Source organism: Thermobia domestica, chromosome 18 (assembly GCF_964235325.1).
Source record: "Thermobia domestica chromosome 18, izTheDome1.hap1.1, whole genome shotgun sequence".
Taxonomy (NCBI): Eukaryota; Metazoa; Arthropoda; class Insecta; order Zygentoma; family Lepismatidae; genus Thermobia; species Thermobia domestica.
In genome coordinates this window covers 159,141,938-159,161,984 of record NC_137471.1, presented here as the reverse complement: position 1 = coordinate 159,161,984, position 20,047 = coordinate 159,141,938, and the positions used below count along the sequence as shown (strand labels likewise).

The following is a 20,047-nucleotide window of genomic DNA, read 5'->3' as shown; positions in this document are numbered from 1 at the left end:
AGCCAGGTCAGGGAGCTATGAAACAGGGGTAAGATTGAAAAAAAATTAAAGAAGTGAAAGAAAAATGTCAATTATGTTTTAAAGAAGATGAAACATTAGAACACTTATTGTTAAAATGTGAAGAAACCCTAAAAATCAGGGAAAAATGGAAATGGATCGATGAAATGTAAAAGGAAGGAAATTTGGTTAAATTAGCTTGGAGGCTAGGCTCTAATGTAAATGGAAGGGAACTAAGTGAGAAAGAAATATAAAAAAACAAAGAACTTCTTGAATTTTGGTGGAAAAAGAAAATGGAAAACTTTAAGTGAAAAAAGGGCAGTACTTACTTTCTCTTTCTTTCAAGAACCAAACTTCCGAAGAGAAGGAAGGAAAATACCTTGAACCTGAACCTGAAATTTGACTTTTCCCGATTGCGACACTTCTTTTTTCACGTATTTTCGCTTTATCATACTTACTACTTTCTATCTGTTTTATGACTTTGTACACATCTTGTTACTTTTTTTTATCATTTTTCAACTATTTTAATCTTTACATTTTACACGTTTAATTACCTTTCTAATTTGCCGATATTCTTGTTCAATACAGTGATAATGATACTATGCAAAACTTTTGTAATGCTTACTACAAACAAACAATCAATTGCCATAAGAGGAAGAAGAAGAAGATTGGAAATATAAAGTTGCTTTTGTGAGCGTACTTGTAAATCATTTCATTAACACTGGCAACGTAAAATATAAGGGGAGTATAAGAATAGTGTTAAATTCTTATTATATTTCAATTCACAATGGCTGGTAAGGCGTCTGTTAAGTTGGAATTGATGTGCAAAGAAGAAATTGCTTATGACTTATCTAGTGATGATCCGCTCTAAGGGAGAGGGTGGACATACGAACTAATGAATGACAACAAAGAGTTAATATTATCTACAATGGAAGGAGAGGTATCAGTGGACAAGGATACAGCTATGTCCTCTTTGGATGTGAAACTAAACGTTGATAGGGTGAAACCAGAATTAGCACTAGAAGAAGATCCTGAATTTGAAAGTAATATAGAAACGCTCAGAAAAATTGTGGTTCAGGAGACTTGCGCGTCGTATTCCAATGACTCCCAACAATTAACAACAAAAAGTTTAAATTCAGTTCGGCCAGAAAGGTAATGTTCAATTCTTCATTAACTAATTGGCTCAGATTGATAATACGGTTACATGGTTTCGGAAATTTTGTTGGTTAAAAACAATACTTCACGAGAAATATTTAAGTATGGGAGATATCATGAACGTAAGTTAGTAGCCTACAATTTCGAAATGACATGGCACACATAGACAAGCTGTATACGAAATAAAAATAATAACAAGATTGATACGATCCATACAATTCTTATGTAGTTCGTATCTTGATAAAATAATTATTTCTTTATTATTGGTTACACATTTCCCACTAATTGTTGCACATATTTCAAATATGGGTGCTCGACGATATTGTTTTGTTTATATAGAGACATATGTAAAATAACAAATAATGAGAATGGTAATTATCCTAAAATTTTACAAATGTAAACCTGTAATGTATTATATTCGAACATAAACTATGGACGTTTGTGATTTTGATTTAGCTTGATTTTTCCGGCGGGCTCCGAAAAACATAAGTAAAATACAAGATAAAGAATATTTACAAGATAAATACAAGGTAAAATATCTTGCTCCTAGACAGTTTGGCCGATCTCAATCAAAAAACACGTTGATAGAGTATGTCGTGCTGAGTAAAAACATAGGTCGAAATCAAAAATCCGATGTACCATCGAGGAATAATCACCGAAAAACGCTTGCTCCTAGAACGTTTGGATTCTACGTAGTTTAAGCTCGCTCAGCTCATTTCATTGCAACCGGGTATATCCATTGCATTCCTAGTTATTTGTAGAGGTCCATACAACAGTCCATTTCATAGCTGCACACATTTTTTCAAGGAAGTCGACTTTTTACATTCTCAGGAATCTTTTTTAGGGTATGGACCTACATTTCTCAATATTGGGTCACTTTATGGGCTTGGTGTACGTACATAATATATGAATTATTGTAAAAACAACGCTAATCAGCATGTGCTAGATGGCCGGTAAAAATGAGATTGCTATGCAGATTAGGGCATTACGCAGAATGTGGGTAAACAAGGATAGCGCAAAATTCTGTATTTATGATGACTTACATGTCTTACGTGTTGAATGTGTTCTTGTACGTTCATAAGTATTTTATAGGTAACATGCTGAAATGCTTTCTTTGCTTGTATATTTGTGTTCCAAAGTAACACAATACATTAGAGACGTAACTTTTTAATTATATGGATCCCTTCATTCCCAAACATTTTCATAGTTCCGTGTTATGATTTGCCACACTAAATTTTGATACTTCATTTCGCTTACAGTGGCACATCGGGCATTACTTCGCACAAAATATGAATAGAGTTTTACAGTCCTCCGTCGGTAAAACCATAAACTGTATACACGAAGTTTCAACTACCTCCTACGATAGAACATGTAACTTTATTTTGGTGTTAATGTTGGGGTCAGCATCAGTTCTAATTACAGGGAGGGTTTGTTGTTGTAGTGGCGTGGAAAACAGTCACTGTAAGCACCGCCAAATTTTAAAAGAATTTCCGTCAATGTTAAGTCAGTTTTGTTATATTATACAACGTAACTGATAACCGTTTGAACATTTTAATACAAATAAATTAGTTAAACGGCGGTTAAGCCCTACGGAGCGCCATTCTGTGCGTAATTATTTGAAAACACAGGTTGTGAGTCATTCATAAAAAATACAGATTAATGAATTGGATCCTAAAACCAACGGTGCTGACAATCTCTTACAGTTGAAGCTTGCAGGTCCCTGACGATTCGAATGAATCGCTTCTGCCATAAGACCTTACATACCACCCTATTTGCATGCCTTCGGTATTCAAGTCATGACAAATCAGGGTTAATTTCCGAACCCCAATTGGGCTGTCAACATTCAGGCCTTGAAGAGGCATTTTAAGAAAATAAATATAATGAAAAAGACGACAAGAAATACACCCTGGGAGGAGATTAAATGCTACAACATCACATTTTAATTCATCAATTTTTTTATCATTAGTATTACTTCAGGCCCGCTCGTACCTACAAAATTGGTAGCTTTACAAATGTAACCTTTTCAAGAGCGATTACTAATACTTATGTGTGGCTTACTAGCAATTGCACTTATCGAGAATAAAGTCACATCCGAGAGCACTTGTCACAATAGTGAAACACAAGATAACAGTAATATTAACTTGTTCATTAAACGTTATTGTTGTTCAGGGCCTACTCGTACGTAGCAATCTTAATATGTTCTCATAACATAAACCTTAATTTTACCATATACTGCCTAACTGACGTAGGCACTCCGTACTATCGATACATCATAATATCCGGTGTTTATCGTAGTAAAGGGTGAAATCGTAAACGGGTTTCCCTTTTTCTTTTTCTCGAGATCGGTTAATGATTTCCGGCACAAGAATACAAGAGTTATTTTCAAATATCAAAAAGAATAATATTTAATTTACTTTCACTAAATGCAAATCAAAACTCTAATTATTTTCCATAAATCCAAATCAAAACTAAATATTATAACCAAATCAAAAAACCGAACATCAATTTTATTACTATTATACTTCTCTCTAATTATGCCAAACATTAAAAATTAGAACAAAATTTAAAAATTTAGTCAATTGCCAAATCTGCACATTAGCTGGGACCCAACCGGGCGTCGGACTGGTTTCATCACTTTAATTTTATAACGAAAGTAGGGATGTCCCTCGGGGATGAACTATATTTTAACCTTCAACTCTTCTTAACTTATAATATCGCTTTCTCTGAAGTCAATTAACTTCAGTTATCATTAGTCAGATTGAATGCACATTGACTTTTCATAGTAGACTGCATATATATATCGAACGACGAACAAATCAACGAGCAACTTTATCAAATTCAAGGTTATTGTCAATTACTTTCAATATTATACTAAATTGTGTTTAACTTACAGTATTTTGACGGCGGCTTGACCTTACATTACAAATTTCGCATATTTTCTCATTATACAATTACAACATCAGATGAAAAAGTTCACTATCTAAAGAACACATTTTTTTAATTACCCAAAATTTTAACTTTATGATTAATTGTAGTTATTACTAGTACTTCTCTAATTATGTTCGTAATTATGTTTAATTGCCTAACATGTCTCTAAATGCTTGATTGTATGGGGACAGTTAATGTTAATATAGACATAAAGAAGAATGATTAAAAACTCAAGCAAAATTTGATAATAAAATTTTATTGTGGAGTATGGTTCCCAAAACTGGAAAGACCTGAAAAAAAATACAAAACTTAAACATCCTAATAAGAATTCGATACTGAAAGTCCGCATTCAAAACGGGATAGCCATACTTTTCACAAGTGGTGCGGTATTATTACAATTTCAAAGTCGAAAGTCGCGTTCTAAATCAATTACCTGTTTAAAATTTCCAATGGTGTCTTTCTTCTCCTTTCCACATTCATCTTTTATCTCCAAATACTGTAAGGAAACTATAAAACATGACATCTAAGTAAACGTACCTGATTGTAGAGCGATAATGATGGTTTGTTGGACTGGTGCGTCAGTCTCGGTGGGCACACACTTTGATTCTGAAAAGTAACCTTCGAAATTCGGGGAAATAATCAAATAAATAAACAATAATCCTTTTTTCATAATCTAAAAGTTTAAAAGTTGAAATTCGGTATTTCTGATTTCTCATCTCTTCTGGGGTTTAACCCGAGTTGGGGTGAAGTTCACGCTTTTTTTGTGCTAAGAGTTTAATTTTCCATATGTGCCGGTTACGCTTGTAAGCTGTAATTTAGCACGGTTACGTGAACTTTTCCAGTAAGTTTGTTTAATTTCGGAACTTTTTTCCTTTTTACAGCGTATTTACTAAACTTCCACGTAATGACACGCCTTCCTTTGCGACGTTTAGATTTACGCTGCATTGCGATACCTGCCATAAATTTCTTTTTAGGTTTGCGCTTACTATTACTATATTTTGCCATGTATTTTACTATACAATGTTCGTACGTGTTTTCGCTTAAGCTTTTTAGTGCTCTTCGGAGTCGATGTATACTTCTTCCGCATGTTTCACTCGAAATAACCTCGCCTACAGCTCGACTTTAATTTGCATGTAGTTCGTCTTTGACCGAGTTTAGTGCGTTTCGAATTACGCTTACCAAGACACTTTCTTTTTATTCTCAACTTATTTCCTTCTGCACGCCTAATGTGTGGTTGAGCGTGCTGAGAATACGCTGTACATGGAGGTCGACGCACATTGTTTTCATCATGAGCAATCAACATGTCAACATTTTGTGTAGCATTACACTTAAACTTTCGCTTTTTACAATTTCGCAATAGTGAAGTACTAGCTTGAAAATTCAAACATTTCGGCAACTGAAAATTAATAAATGTTGCATGTGATGTACTGATATGATCACGTCTGCTCATTTTAATTCTACTGATTATGCTCCTCGGAATCGAGTTTACGTTAATAATGTATTACGAAAACTCAACTGGGTATCATTGGCCATCTTATTTTTCTTCTTAACTTAGGTGTTTCATTTCGGTTCCTTAACGGAAATATACATTCGACTACGTGTGCTTTATTTGAAGTGTTACGAGACCTTCACTACGTAAAACAGAATTCGCTTGGCGGGTCTATTGTGAATTTTAAGTCGTTTCCTTTTACGATACTCAAAGCTGTAAAAGTCGGAATGGATTTGCAGCACTAAAATGCAACTTACGTTAGACATACACTGTTACAAAGACAAATTTGAATGTGTTAATTCGCGCAACACCATTTGCCTGTGACACAAAATGACAACACTGTAACTTCGTTATCACACAAAATCATCAATTGAACTCTCAAGCCTTCCTTGGCTTTTTTGAGAGGGCGGATACGCGCAACCTGAACGCTACCGCTTATCATGTGTGAAACATCGGTATCCCTTGCCGGCAAAACAATTACATTAGGAACAATTTTTTACAGGTACGCGTAACAATTCTTCTCTTTTGCTATGTCTACACTGCATATTTCCTTTTCCTGATTGTAATCGACTTTCTGGTTTATTTGGCACATATCTTTCACAACTTGGGCCGGCTCGAATTCAAGACGGTTTCTTTTCCGCCTTGCACTCTTTTATTTTGTTGGTTTGCCTACACTCAAACTGTGCCGTTCGCATGTATTCATAGAACACAGTGAGACCTTTCTTTCATTCCGCTACACTATTTTTAAACTCAGCAGTTACTGAATCAACATGATTGGCCGCGGTAACTAATTCAGAGAGTACTTCAGTAAAGGAGTTATTGGCTACTTTGATATTATTACGTAAGCTGTCTCCTTTGGCATTCAATTCGCTCTTTCCTACGCTCCCAAATCGTTTCTGTTACAGGCTTTTGAAGTTCACCTACTGATTCATGTATTTTTTGTCCTAGGCATCTAATATTCATTACCATTTTTGAGCAATGGTTTTTATTTTTTTCTCTAATTCCTCTGTCAACATTGCTTGAAATTGTTCTAAAACACTAGCCTCCATATTGATATGAGTTACGAGCAACTAATTCAAAGTACAAAAATATAAATGTCTGTGTTTAATACGAAAATATGAAACATGCACTTAAAACATGAAACACTAAGAATGGTGATATTACGACCATTAACAACCAATCCTTGTTTTTAACACTCAGGTTTCACTTTGCAAAGTGCTTCAATATAAAATTAACACAGATATAAACTAGTACCATATATAAAATATTTTCTATAACTATTCTATCAGGCTTTGATTCCATTTTGTACTAATACACAATAACACACTCAGCAAGTCCATGTGATAATATTTGAAAAACAGTATCACGTGACAGTTTCTACACAATAACTGTGTCTTCATCAGACTTCCACTCCTTCTGGTTGCTGGGAGTTGGTCATCACTTATATATACTGTCCGGAGATCAATTTTAATTAGGTTCCATCCCTTCTTTAAAAAGTAACACTTGTGTGACTTTCACTTTCACTTTTTAGCTGCATACGTGTCCAATTAAAGGTTTACTTTTTCCGCTGGATGCGTCCTGTCCTCTAATTATCCTTATTTTCCTTGTTATTTTGTTTCTATTTCTTTCTTCTTCCTTTTTATTCCTTCTTCTTTAAGCAGAATCTTCTCTCACTCCTTATTTATCGAGAATCTTGCATTCTAGTTCATCACCTTGCGTCCTGCTTTCATAATCTCTCTGGCTTCTTTCCATTTTCTCACGAAAGTCCTGTTCTCTACCTTTGTGACCTCTGCTCCTTCCCACCCTCTCCTGTGGTTTGTTTCTTTCTGGTGTTTGTATATCGCATTGTTGTCCATTTTCAATCTTTCATCATCCTTGTGCTGGTTAATCCTTTTTTTGCATTTTTTTTGTTTCTCCTATGTAAATTTTGTTACACTTCTCGCATCCTACTCTATATTTTACTCCCCCTTGATCTCTGTTCGCTATTGCTTTTCTCTTTTTTCTTCTGACTAGTTCAATTATTCTGCTTCCTCCTTTTTCTGTACGTTCTAATTCTTGCTTTCCGAAACATTCTCTATATGTTTACTGTTTGTTTGCACAGTTATTGTGTTGAAACTGTCACGTGATACTGTTTTCTTTTTACATATTATCACATAGCCTTGCTCAGTGTGTTATTGTGTATTAGTATTAAAACGTTTACTCTTATTCATAAATGCACATGAAGGTGCATAGTGTAAAACATGTATGTATATGTGTATACTCAATCAGCTGTTTGCTATCCACTCACATCTACATGGAATTAAAAATCAACAAGAAAAATTTTTATGAGCTACATTAATCTCTGTTGCTCTCAAGGTCAAAACATATTTACTTAACTTATATGAAAAATCTACATTACTCAGTTCTTGTTTTTATCTATCACTTTGCTTTATTTTTAATTAATTGTGTTCGCCGAGGTTCTGATGGAAATTGACTGTCGACGCTAGGTTAATCAGATCCAAACTCAACACGTTATCTGTATAACTAATGGTATTGTAAAAGTAGTTGTAGAAGATCGCTATAATTTAATCCGGAGAACGGTCGCCATGTGGTTGAAATCGTGTTTTTTGGTAGTTGTTAGATTCTTGTAAATATAATCGTAACCTTCATATTGATTTTCGTTTTTTTCCCAAGATTTGTCACTTGTTTATTACATTTATCCCAGCTTTGCTACGGCAGTGTGACGTAATATTGAGGTCTCAAATATTCAGCAATAATAATAATAATAATATTAACAGTATAGGTAACAAATTTCGTATGAGGACACATTGTATTAAAGCCTGTAAAATAACCCGTAGCGTAAGCCACAAAATACAAAATAGTCGGGATTGGAGAGAAGTGTCAGGACCAACAGCACATACCCTCTCGATACGTTTCTACAACTAGCTACATGTTATAACGGAAAGTTTCCCTACAACTAGCTAAATGTTATAAAGAAAGTTAAATGTTATAACGGAAAGTTTCGAGGTAATTTTGGTGTAGAAAGTAGGGATTCTAAACTCACAAGAGCCGTAATTACAGTTGTTTTTAAGTAATGGTTATGCTGGCTAAGCTACAGAAGATGTTGAAGGGGTTTCGGGAAAGGGGTTCCATACCATCATGAGACACCTCTACAGCTACTCAAATTTAAACGAAAGATTTCCGCTAATATTTCGTGTAGAATATATTCTACTGTACGTTTTCAGGAAAAAACTAAAAAAAAAAGAACTGAATATAATTGAATACTAAAGCTTGTAATAAACTAACTTGTGAAGTTTGCAGATGTAATTAAAAAACTTTTGCTACAAAAATATATACACAGACCATAATTCAGTAAGCTCTAAAATACAAACTATCAAAATGATGTATAAGTTTCAGTCTACAGAGCAATTGTTGCTTAAAAAGTGGCATACACTATTTCTAGAATCGAGATAAGATGAGAAATGTTTACGATAGTTTTGGTCTTGTCTCGAATCTCATCTCCAAAGCATGATTATAGTGTGAGTTAACCTTGTCCCGTCTCGAATTAATATGTTTCATCCCGCTTTGTTTGGTTTGTTTTAGAATCGAGATGAGAAATTCGTCTTTTCATGGGCAACATTACACAAAACCGAAATATTTTTTTGCCTAATATCACGTTTTTGCTTGTAATGGTACGACCAGGGCGATAATAGGTTTTTAATTTTTAAATATTCTTCGAGATAATTGTTATTGTTATTAGTATTACTCCTGAAAATTTGATAGTTCAAGTGCTGCAACAAACGAGTATTCAAATATTTGAAAGTAATGAAGCGTGTGTTATCGCCGATCTATTTCCATCAAAATTCCTAAAGTAAAAAAAAAAAAATGTTTGACGTGTATTTGATCGAAGAACCTCCAGATTACTGGTCAAGCCCCTAGACCACTGAACCACAATCACAACTCTGTAAATGATTCATCTTTAGTCTTATTACTCTAAGTTTCTCTGCCTCAGTTTGGAAAGTTGTATGTAATTTTTTAATTAGTTTCAAAATGCCTTTCGTGTTCCTCTTATGATGATATAAGTGAATTATCTTCGGTAAAGTTTCTATTAATACGTTGATTTGTTATTAAACATTTGGTTCGCAAGTTGGTGTTTTCTCCACACGAAACTACAGATAAGACAGATATAACTCTCATACTGTTCATTTGTGTCAAGACAGCCGACAATACTTGGTCATAGACTTATGTCCGCCACGATATAAATGATAGTTTAATTTGAGATAGTGAAACCAACTACAGCAACTTATTTTGAGACAATAGTGAAATGGTACTCCATTTCATATTTCTACAATATTTATTTTAATAAAACATGTAATATAGCGTAACTTTATCATGTAATATAGCGAATGATTACATGTTTTCTTCCTACTTAATCATTATCTCCATTTACATTTCATTGTTTGTTGAATTTGTTACAGGCGCGATAAAATCTTTGCTTTCCACGGAGAAGGGAGTACGTTTACTACATTAAATAAAGCCATTTCTCATTCTTATGAGGAATCTGATACTTCGACGCAGTTTGCCAAAGGATATCATCGTTCACGTTTAACTAAAAATATGGTGACACAGGAAAGTGAAAAGCGTCATACGTACCAAAATAGTGATAAACGCTCTAATCAAAGTTCAACTATGTCAAGTGGTGAGTTTCTGCATTCAGGTGAAAAATCTCCCATTGGTGAAGTATGTGGATATGAATTTAGAGGATGTTCAAGCTTGGCTACGCACATGGTAATTCATACAGGAGGAAAGCTACACACGTGCCAAGAGTGTGGTAAGGCATTTAATCAACGTTCACATTTGGCTAGACACATGTTAATCCACACAGGAGAAAAACCTTACACCTGCCAAGAGTGTGGTAAGGCATTTACTGATCGTTCGAATTTGGCTAGACACATGTTAATCCACACAGGAGAAAAACCTCACACGTGCCAAGAGTGCGGTAGGGCATTTACTCATCGTTCATATTTGGCTACACACATTTCAATTCACACAGGAGAGAAACCTCACACGTGCCAAAAGTGTGGTAAGGCACTTACTCAACGTTCACATTTGGCTACACACATGTTAATTCACAAAGGAGAAAAACATCATCTGTGTTAAGAGTGTGGTAAGGCATTTAATGATCGCTCGACTTTGGCTACATACACGTTAATGCACAGAGGTGAAAAAGTTTACACATGCAAACAGTGTGGTAAAACATTTTATCGACGTTCAAAATTGGTTACACACATGTTAATCCATACTGGAGAAAAACTTCACACGTGCCAAGAGTTTGGTAAGGCATTTGCTCATCGTTCACATTCGGCTACACACATGTTAATCCACACAGGAGAAAAACCTTACACGTGCTAAGAGTGTGGTGAGGCATTTACTCGACGTTCGATTTTGGCTACACACATGTTAGTCCGCATAGGAGGAAAACCTGAAATAGCTGACATTCTTCTCTTGGAGATATCAGTGACTGATAAATCGTTAGGCGAGATTGAATGGAATCTCCTTTTTAATGGAGGATATTTACCCTTCTCTGATAAATTACTACAACGATGCTGGTGACCAGAACGCCATCCGGTTTCCCAACACCCTAATTTCAGGACAGCGGAAGTACGAACAAATCTCCTGAGGCAAATTTGTCAAAACAACTGTTACATGCATACCCACGTAGTGGCTTGATGAGTCAAATAATAATACACTGAAACAAGTTTCAATGCTTATGTTCATAATTTCTTTGCTTTTGTCTTTAAAATAAGTTTTTATTTAATTTGTTCATAGAATTACATTGTGATTTTGCTTAAACATAAATTTATGTCATTTTTTTTAACAGTACCTTTGTGGAAGCTTCCTATTCGGATAGTTCTGAAGATTCTCCTGGAATTTCAGACTGTGTTGAGACCACAAATATATCAGAAGATGCTACTGTGAAAGTTTCCTTTGAAACTGTCACCAATGACGAAACGCGTGATGAGGTAATTAGAGTTCCTCAACACACAATAAAAAGCGAACGTATAAACAAAGATCAATAGTAAAGTATCTTAAAAATAGCCGGCCGTGCACACCAGAACATGAAGAACAGATTGCGAAAAGGATTGCAAACATGATAGTAACAGATCTACTCCCAGGAAAGGGTTTCAAGAGTTAATATCCTTTCTTGAACCAAATTATAGCGTACCGTCTAGGCGGACACTATGGAGATGCTTGCAGCTTTTTTATTCTGAACTGAAAGTGCAAGTACAACAGAGGCTACAAAAAGCAGAAGTAGTTGCTTTAACGACAGATATATGGACGTCTCGAGCAACAGGTTCTAACAATTGGAAAAGTTTGTAAAGAAATTGAGGATATAGAGAAAAGCATACAACTGGAGATAGAGGTAGAAAAGGAAGAGGCTATAGTTTTCCTGCATATGAGAATAAGGAGGAAACAAGGAGTGATATACACAGAATGGTATCAAAAAAGTTGCGCGTCGGGAAACTATTGCTACGCCCGAAGTGATGTAGATTACTCGACCAAGAGAAATTTCATCATTAACATCGAGAATAGAATTAAGCAAATAACCACTGAAGGAGAAAAGGCGGAACAAAGTATACAGTCATTCCATAAGCAGGTGGAGAATAATGGCTACGATAAAAAGAGGGTAAAATTCAGAAGGAGATGGGAGAAGATAAACGAAGAAAAAGAAATAAGCCAAGAAGGAGAGCAAAGTGAAGGAGGAATAGATAAAAGAAGAAAAATGTGGTGGGAGATAGAAAGTTTGGGAGAAGAAACAGAAATCATTAAAAGAATGCTTAATAAGATGGGGGGCATCTCAACTTACAGAAAAGGGAGCAAGAGGCTTCTGGATGCAATAAGGGAAAAAAGAAGGAAGAAGACAGAAGAAGAACAAGGGGTAATGATGGAGAAAAAAGGACCCCTTTATAAAATTCAGTGTGGCAAGTGTGATATGTGTTATATTGGGGAAACTGGAAAGAGACCAAAAGAGTGTATAAGACAACATAAGGATGACGTTAGACTAGAAAGGAACAAAAATGCGGTCTACCAACACGTAAGGGCACGGGACATTCAGTTAATTGAAATGAAGTAAAAATTTTAGGCCAGGAAGAAAGAAGCATAGTTAGGAAATGGAAGGAGGCACGTTTTATAGAAATGGAGGGTAATAAAGCTATGAACTGGAACTCAGGACTGATCATCGACCAACAGTGGAATAGGTTGTTGAAAAAGCTTAAAGTATAAGATATGAATACACATATCTATTATATTGTGGTATATATATTGATTGTCTCACACGTGTTTATGTATTTATTAGTCCATATTAGTTATCTCTATATACGTGTGTGTATGTATGTATATATGTTATAGTATATGTATTTATATATAGAAATATATGTGGTTGTATAGTATATGAGTATATACTAGGGATAGGCAAAACCGGTTTTATATAAAAACCGGAAACCTTTTTCTAAAAAATCGAAATCCGAAATACCGACATTTCGGTTTTCTTCAAAAACTGGTTCGATTTTTCGCCGAAACCGGTTTCGGTTTTCTCCAAAACCGGTTCGTTTTTACGCTGAAACCGGTTTCAGTTTCCTTCAAAAATCGGTTCGGTTTTCACCGGGACCGGTTCGGTTTTTCTCCGGAACCGGTTTCGTTTTTTTCAGGAACAGTTACGTTTTTCCAAAAACCGGTTCGGCTTTTTCTTCAAGCCCGGTTTCTGTTTTCTCCAAAAACGGTTCGGATTGCTAAAAAAACGGTTCGGATTTAGGCGAAACTGGTCTCAAGTTTCTTCAAACCCAGTTTCGTTTCTCACCAGAGTAAAGTTTCGTTGTTCTCCGTAAACCGGATCCGTTTACAACAAAAGCAGTTTTTTTCAAAGATATTAATTTTTAAGCTTTTTCTGTGTTCTTCAAGTTATTTTAAAAAGACATGCCACAAAAAAGCATGAAGTTTGAAATCAGTGTTACTACGAGTAGAATCCAACCCGCGGCTACAGATAGACGTTATGTATGCTAGCTTTAGCCTTCGGTTCACTGATCAGGAATATTAATTGCTATACCTAAAATAAATATACAATTAATATTATATATATATATATATATATATATATAATATTAATTGTATATATAAACAATTTAATTAATTAGACAGTACATATTACGTGGGTTTGTTACTTCAAGTTATCGGTAAAGAAAAAGATAAAATGCTGTATATGTTGGTTTGAGTTCGCCTCCGCCAAGTAAATCATTGTTTTTAAATATAAGAATGCTTTGCACTTTGAAAAAAATCAAAGTGTAATACAGTATCCACTAATGAACGAACCCTTTTATTAACCAACAAATAAGAGTTGAAATGACGGAGGCAAGTACAGTTGGAACGAAGTTTGACAGAGATATTGCCTTTCACCAACTTCTACAGGGTTTTCAAACCAACACCCACAACGTTTTGGAGATGACTCCTGACACCAAGATGAGACGAATAGTAGACCAACCTGGGTGCACAAATGGTTCCTTTCGGAGTTATAGGCTGCCGAAAACGAAAAAAATGAATTGAAAGGTCCATAGCTCCTAAACTAAGGGACGTCCTGTAGTCGGGTCATAACTTCACTTAGGAACTAATATGTGACCTATCCAAATATCCATGTTTCATAATCCTCGGGCATTTCCGCAACAATTTTTATAGAGGTAATTTGTGAGTACTTGAACTTATATGCCTGTAGCCAAACTCCCTCTATAAAAATTATTGGTTGAGTACATTAGGATTCTGAAACATGCATTTTTGCATAGGGCACATATTAGTGCCTAAGTAAAGTCTTTACCCGACAACGGTACGTCCCATAGTTTAGGACCTATGGACCCTTAAAGTTCATTTTTTCATGTTTTCGGTAGCCTATAATTCTGAAAGGAAGCATTTGTGCACACCAGTTGATCTATACTTTTTGTCCCATCTTGGTGTCAGGAATCACCTCCCAAACGTTATCGATGTTGTTTTGAAACACCCTATATATTTAGAAGAAACACCAAAAAAGTATTTCACCGAAGATGACATTCTCGTAGTAGCTAGTAGGTAGGAAACTTAATTATATTCGCTTTGCAGATGCTATGGCAAATAAAGTAGTGATGGTACCGAGACCAAGACTTTTATATACCGAGACGAGACAGAGACCGAGATAGACCTCTGTAAATCGAGACGAGACTTAGGTCAGTCTCAAAAAATCGGTCTCGTCTCGAATATTGATAGCAATTAAAATTGCTTTTACTCAAAATTTGTTTCGTTGCTGCTAGATAAAATGGGAACAGTTGACTCATGTACAGTAGCGTATTTTGGAGTGGTTATCGGACTCAACCCCCTCCCGAAATAAATTTGTGATAATTTCTTCGCATTACACTTACAACACAAATATTTTTACCCGTTCCTCAAGCCTCTCTCGAAACAAAATCCACTGCTGATGTAAATAGGATTTTCTCTCTCTCTATCTATCTATCTATACCTCAATACCGTGACCATTGCCTTTGCCTTTACTTGTTTCCGCACATTCTTTCCTAATGCAAGCGTTGCTTGCATTGTTTGTCATCAACATTTTTACTGGAATGAGATGTTTCATTTAGGCAAGTACATCGCTTTTTCTTGGCAATTTGTTGCCGAAGACTGACGCATGGTTGAGTGCTGGGAGAGGGATGAATTCTTGCCTTTCGCTGTTGTTCTGTCAACACTACGAGGAGATTTCACTCACAGAGCTTTTGAATAAATGGAGGGAGAGGAGGGAAGGTCACCTATGAGATGATCACTAATACTAGAGTTTTGGGACTGTGTTTGTTGTTCGTCTGGCAAGTCGGCAGCTGTACATTCAGAGAAGTTCGCTTTCTCCTAAGAAGACCCCTATTTCCTGAATTCTGCCCCAGGCGACACATTTGCGCTTGTTCGTTACACACCACCATCTGGAAGGCAGAGTTGAGGGGGGAAAGAGGTTGTTTCGTTATTTCCCAGTTCTTCCAAAGTGATCTTTTATCATTAACATATAGATATTTGAAATTAAGTTAGAAAGTTTTCCATCCTTATGTTCTTCTTGCATGTAGTGGCGGGTCGCGGACATAACCTCACCGAACATAAGTTCACCTATATTAATGCAAAAGCGGACAAAAGTTAACCGGACATAAGCTCACTGTAAATATTTCGGTACATCATCTCTCTATTTATTTTAGAAAGGCTTACGACCCGGTTAGAAGAGAAGTATTGTACGACATTCTTACATAATTTGAAATACCGAAGAAGCTAATTAGATTAATTAAGATATGTTTAAATGAATAACAAAGTAAAGTTTAAGTAGGAAAATTTATATCCACGAGCTTTCACGTCGAGAAGGCCTGAAACAAGGAGATGCGTTGTCGCCATTATTATTCAACTTTGCGAGATAGCAACCAGGGCCTAGAGTTAAATGGGATTCACCAGGTTATGGCGTATGATGATGTAAATTTAATAGGGGATGATAGGAAAACAGTAGAAGGAAATGCAGAGGTCTTATTGAACGCTTACAGGGTCATAGGTTTAGAAGTAAATGCAGAAAAAACTAAATACATGGAAGTTCGTCGGGATCGTAATACGGCAACTCATGGATGCGTAAAAATATGGAATAATACTTATTCCGAGATTTTGATAAAGTGAATACTTTCAAATATCTGGGATCAATATTAACTGACGAAAACCATATTCACGAATAAATTATATGTCGATTAAAAGCAGAGAATTCGTGTTACTATTCAGATCAAAATCTCTTGTCGTCGCGAATTCTGTATATATTACTTTGGGTAATGGGCAAATAGAGGCGCGAAAATTGAATTTGGAATAAACATTATCATCTACGGGAAAAATACGCAAATATGCAAAAATTTACTGTTTTTTTAAAACACGATATTTTGAGTTTTTATTATATTTTTCAATAGTATTTAGTAAGACCTTTAGAAGGAGCCTATACTCGCCTTGTGGAAATATACCATTAGCGAACTACAGGTAATAAAATTGGGACCAAGTTGATATTTTAAATATAAAAGCCTAATAAGGGGCTGCTTATCACATAAGACAGATGATCGAGTGGTAAACGCAGTTGTACTGCATGCCAAAGGTCTTGGGATCGACCTCTATTCCCCCCTTACGAATTGCTTGTAAAGATAAATAAACCCAATCGTTTAGAGGTTCTAGTAAAATCTGAAAACTTGACTAGACAATCACGACAGCTCGTCAAACTGAACGAAACGCAAACTTGAGAATTTCCACTGTTAAATCCAAACGATGTGAAGCGCTTAGATGGGAATTACAAGCTACTACTAGCAAAGTCCTACTACGTTGAACATCGGTTCAATGGAAAATACGAATTCTTCATTGCCCAAGAAACCAACGATTCAAATTATGGTGATTATAACCAGAAAATAAAACAGATGTAGGTTTATTTGCAAACAAAAACTTAAAATATTGTATTGTGCAAGTTCCGTCAACAATCCAGTTAAACCTCACCAAAAAACAAAAAATAAAAATAAAAAATAAATAAATAAATAAATAAAATAAAAAAATACTGTGAGTTTCGCTAAATGTGAGGTAAACTTTTAAGGTACCTTAATTAATTTGAACCTCTGATTTAAGGTTACATGTAATTTGAACCTCTGATTTAAAATAAACAAATACGTATTTGAGCGCTCTTTGATTTTAGCTACGTAGAAAGAATTAAAAAAAAAAGTCAAAGTGGTTCGCTAAGATATCCTCCATACGTGGTGCCGTGGAGCCATTTGCTAGTACCTTCATACTTCTTTATGAGTTTAAATTTGCTGCTCGTATTATCTCTTAACCTACATGCTCTTAAACAAGTAGAAAGAAAGTACGAAATAAATTACAAAACAATTTAGAAGCTTCAAAACCGGTTTTATTTGTCTGTAAATTGTGGAGTTTTGTGTTGAAAGATACAAGAGTTGTATTATTTTGTTTTTAAATGTTTATATATACTGTTGGTACACTTTAGAAGTTTATTAGGAAGATACATACGTAATAGATATATACTTCAATTCAAACTTTCTACATCTAGAATCACAGCAAGATAAAAGAACACGCGTTGACATTGACAAAATTTGTGAACTCCAAATACATCAAGTTTCTAGAATTCGAAATACATCAAGTTTCTTCATTACAAAGAAATGAAGTTGTTATTTCATTTTATGAAAAAGTTTCTTTCTAAATATTGATGCTGTGCTATGTAATTAGTTATTTTATTATCAAAAATACTTCACACAGAAAAAAATACACTACAAGAAATTGATAATTATACACAAGTAGTGTCCAGCAACCAGATTTCTTAATAAATTTTACAGTCACTCACGAAGATACAATATGAAGCTCTGTAAGTCATTTTTAGACAACTGAGCTTTTGTCTTAAAAATGCACTGATAATGAAAACAAGAACTGCTTCTTTACATATACAAATGTTTTCGTTTGAATGCAAATTTATGATCACAAGCCTGGGAATGTCATTATTTGAAATAATGTATAAATTACATAAACTTACCAAAATTCACCAATAGAGAAAACTGAAATACATCTCACAGATTCATGGATATATCATACCTTTATTCTTCTTAACGACATTAGATCAAAAATAGCAAAAGCGTCTCTCCTCTGTTACAAGTTTCAATAACAATGTATCATTACTAATATTACTCTTATCTTACTTCATTATCCACTAACGTACTGTATATGCGGCGAAATAATAAAGCCCTATGCAAATATTTCACATGCATCACATACGTCAATAGAACCAAGGACTACACTTCTGTTTACTTACGCAGTGAAAAGAAAAAGGTGCTGCAGTTCTCACCCTGAGCTTAAACCAAAGTTTGAGATATAAGCTCTCTAAACTTATATTAATGTATGCAGGTGAAGCATTTGCCATCCGTCAATACTAGTCAAAAAAATACAAACCGAAACTGCATGTATATGCATTGATTCATTGAGATTGAAAGCGTTAGAAACAGTTAATTGGAATAAGAAAACGTTATGGATGGATATTATTATTTATTATGGGTTTAATTTGTACTTTATATGAAAATTACAGTATTCATTCTGTATTTTATACATACTTTGTCCCATGTAAACTTAAAATTCAATGCAGAAATGAAGAAATATCTCGATCTGCGACACTGCTTAAGTAGCATCAATCAAACTACATGCTTCAAATTTCCATATTTTGCGAAAGTTAGAAGTTAACGGACAGTTGTAGTTTTTTTTTTTTTTTTAATGAAGCAAGTTCAAAAATCTTCAGTAACATTCAATTGGAAAATAATAGAATGTTATCAAAAACTAAAGACAGATATCAAATAATTATATTCATTCACCTAAAATTGAATACTTTACTTACGCCAGTAACTAAACCTACATAAAATAAACCCTAAGGACAAAGACTTTTATTAGATAAACACTAGTGAATTCTATCAATTCAAAACGAGAAAAGAAAAGTAAAAAATATACAGAAAGAAAACTTAAAATGGTATTGATTGATATAGCTTAAGAAAAACTATCAAACTTTTACTAAACATAAATTTTACGAGTTGAGTTTGATTGTGAAATCGTGTTTGAATATTGCATTTTAAGCGTTTGTAGCAATTTTTATTTTAAAATTTAATTCACCAGTGCAACTTGTGCCAATCTATTGCGGTTTGCAAGCGAGAGGTTTTAGATTTTTGTTCAAAAATATTAATATATCTGCATTTTCAGGGAGAAGTCTAGATCTACTGGCAGTAACGATATTACCAGCAAGTGAAAATACTCGTTCAGATTCGACTGAAGTTACTAGAATCACCATGATTTTTTTTTTAGCAAGACATGCTAATTTTTGAAGCCCATGTTCGTTAAGTTTCCACCGTTAAGTTTCGCTGTTGCCACTTTGCAAAAGACACTGATCTGATTTATAAAGAGTAAGCTCATCTGTTACATTAGGACTTTTTGAACACGATGGAAATATTCCAAGCAAATAGTCTAATGCTGATGACCCACATTACGATTGCTGTGATAAATCATCTTCTGATCCTTCAGATTCTACGAGCATATCATGAACCAATCTATGGATCTTTGTTTGTATTTTAAAATTCAGAAATGGTAATGATTTGTACTTTGGGTCCAAGAATGTTCCTAAGAGGTAACATTTCAGAACACTATTTGACAAAAAATCTGATGATTCAGAATCGCATAATGCATCGAGCTGAAGACGCTTTCCTAAGTCAACTGATATTGAAGATTTCAAGTTCTTAACAATTTCAGAATCTGAAGGACATTCCTTCAGGTAGTTAGAAATAAGACCATGGCCTAATGGTAAAGCAAAAGAAATGGAACACTTTTGATCACACATAACTGTTGTAGCCATTTGTAGTGGCTTCAGTACTCGAACGATATCTTCCATGATTTGCCACTTGTCTTCAG

At 34.7% G+C, this 20,047-nt stretch overlaps 1 protein-coding gene across 1 annotated transcript; it reads left to right on the top strand.

Moving 5' to 3' along the window:
- Positions 1-415: 415 nt before the first annotated feature.
- Positions 416-13,011, top strand: LOC145674909 (uncharacterized). The gene is made up of 2 exons (XM_081745169.1): positions 416-1,149; positions 10,027-13,011. The coding sequence occupies exons 1-2, from the start codon at positions 893-895 to the stop codon at positions 10,706-10,708; spliced, it is 939 nt and encodes a 312-aa protein (XP_081601295.1). The 5' UTR covers positions 416-892; the 3' UTR covers positions 10,709-13,011.
- The last annotated feature ends 7,036 nt before the right edge of the window (positions 13,012-20,047 follow it).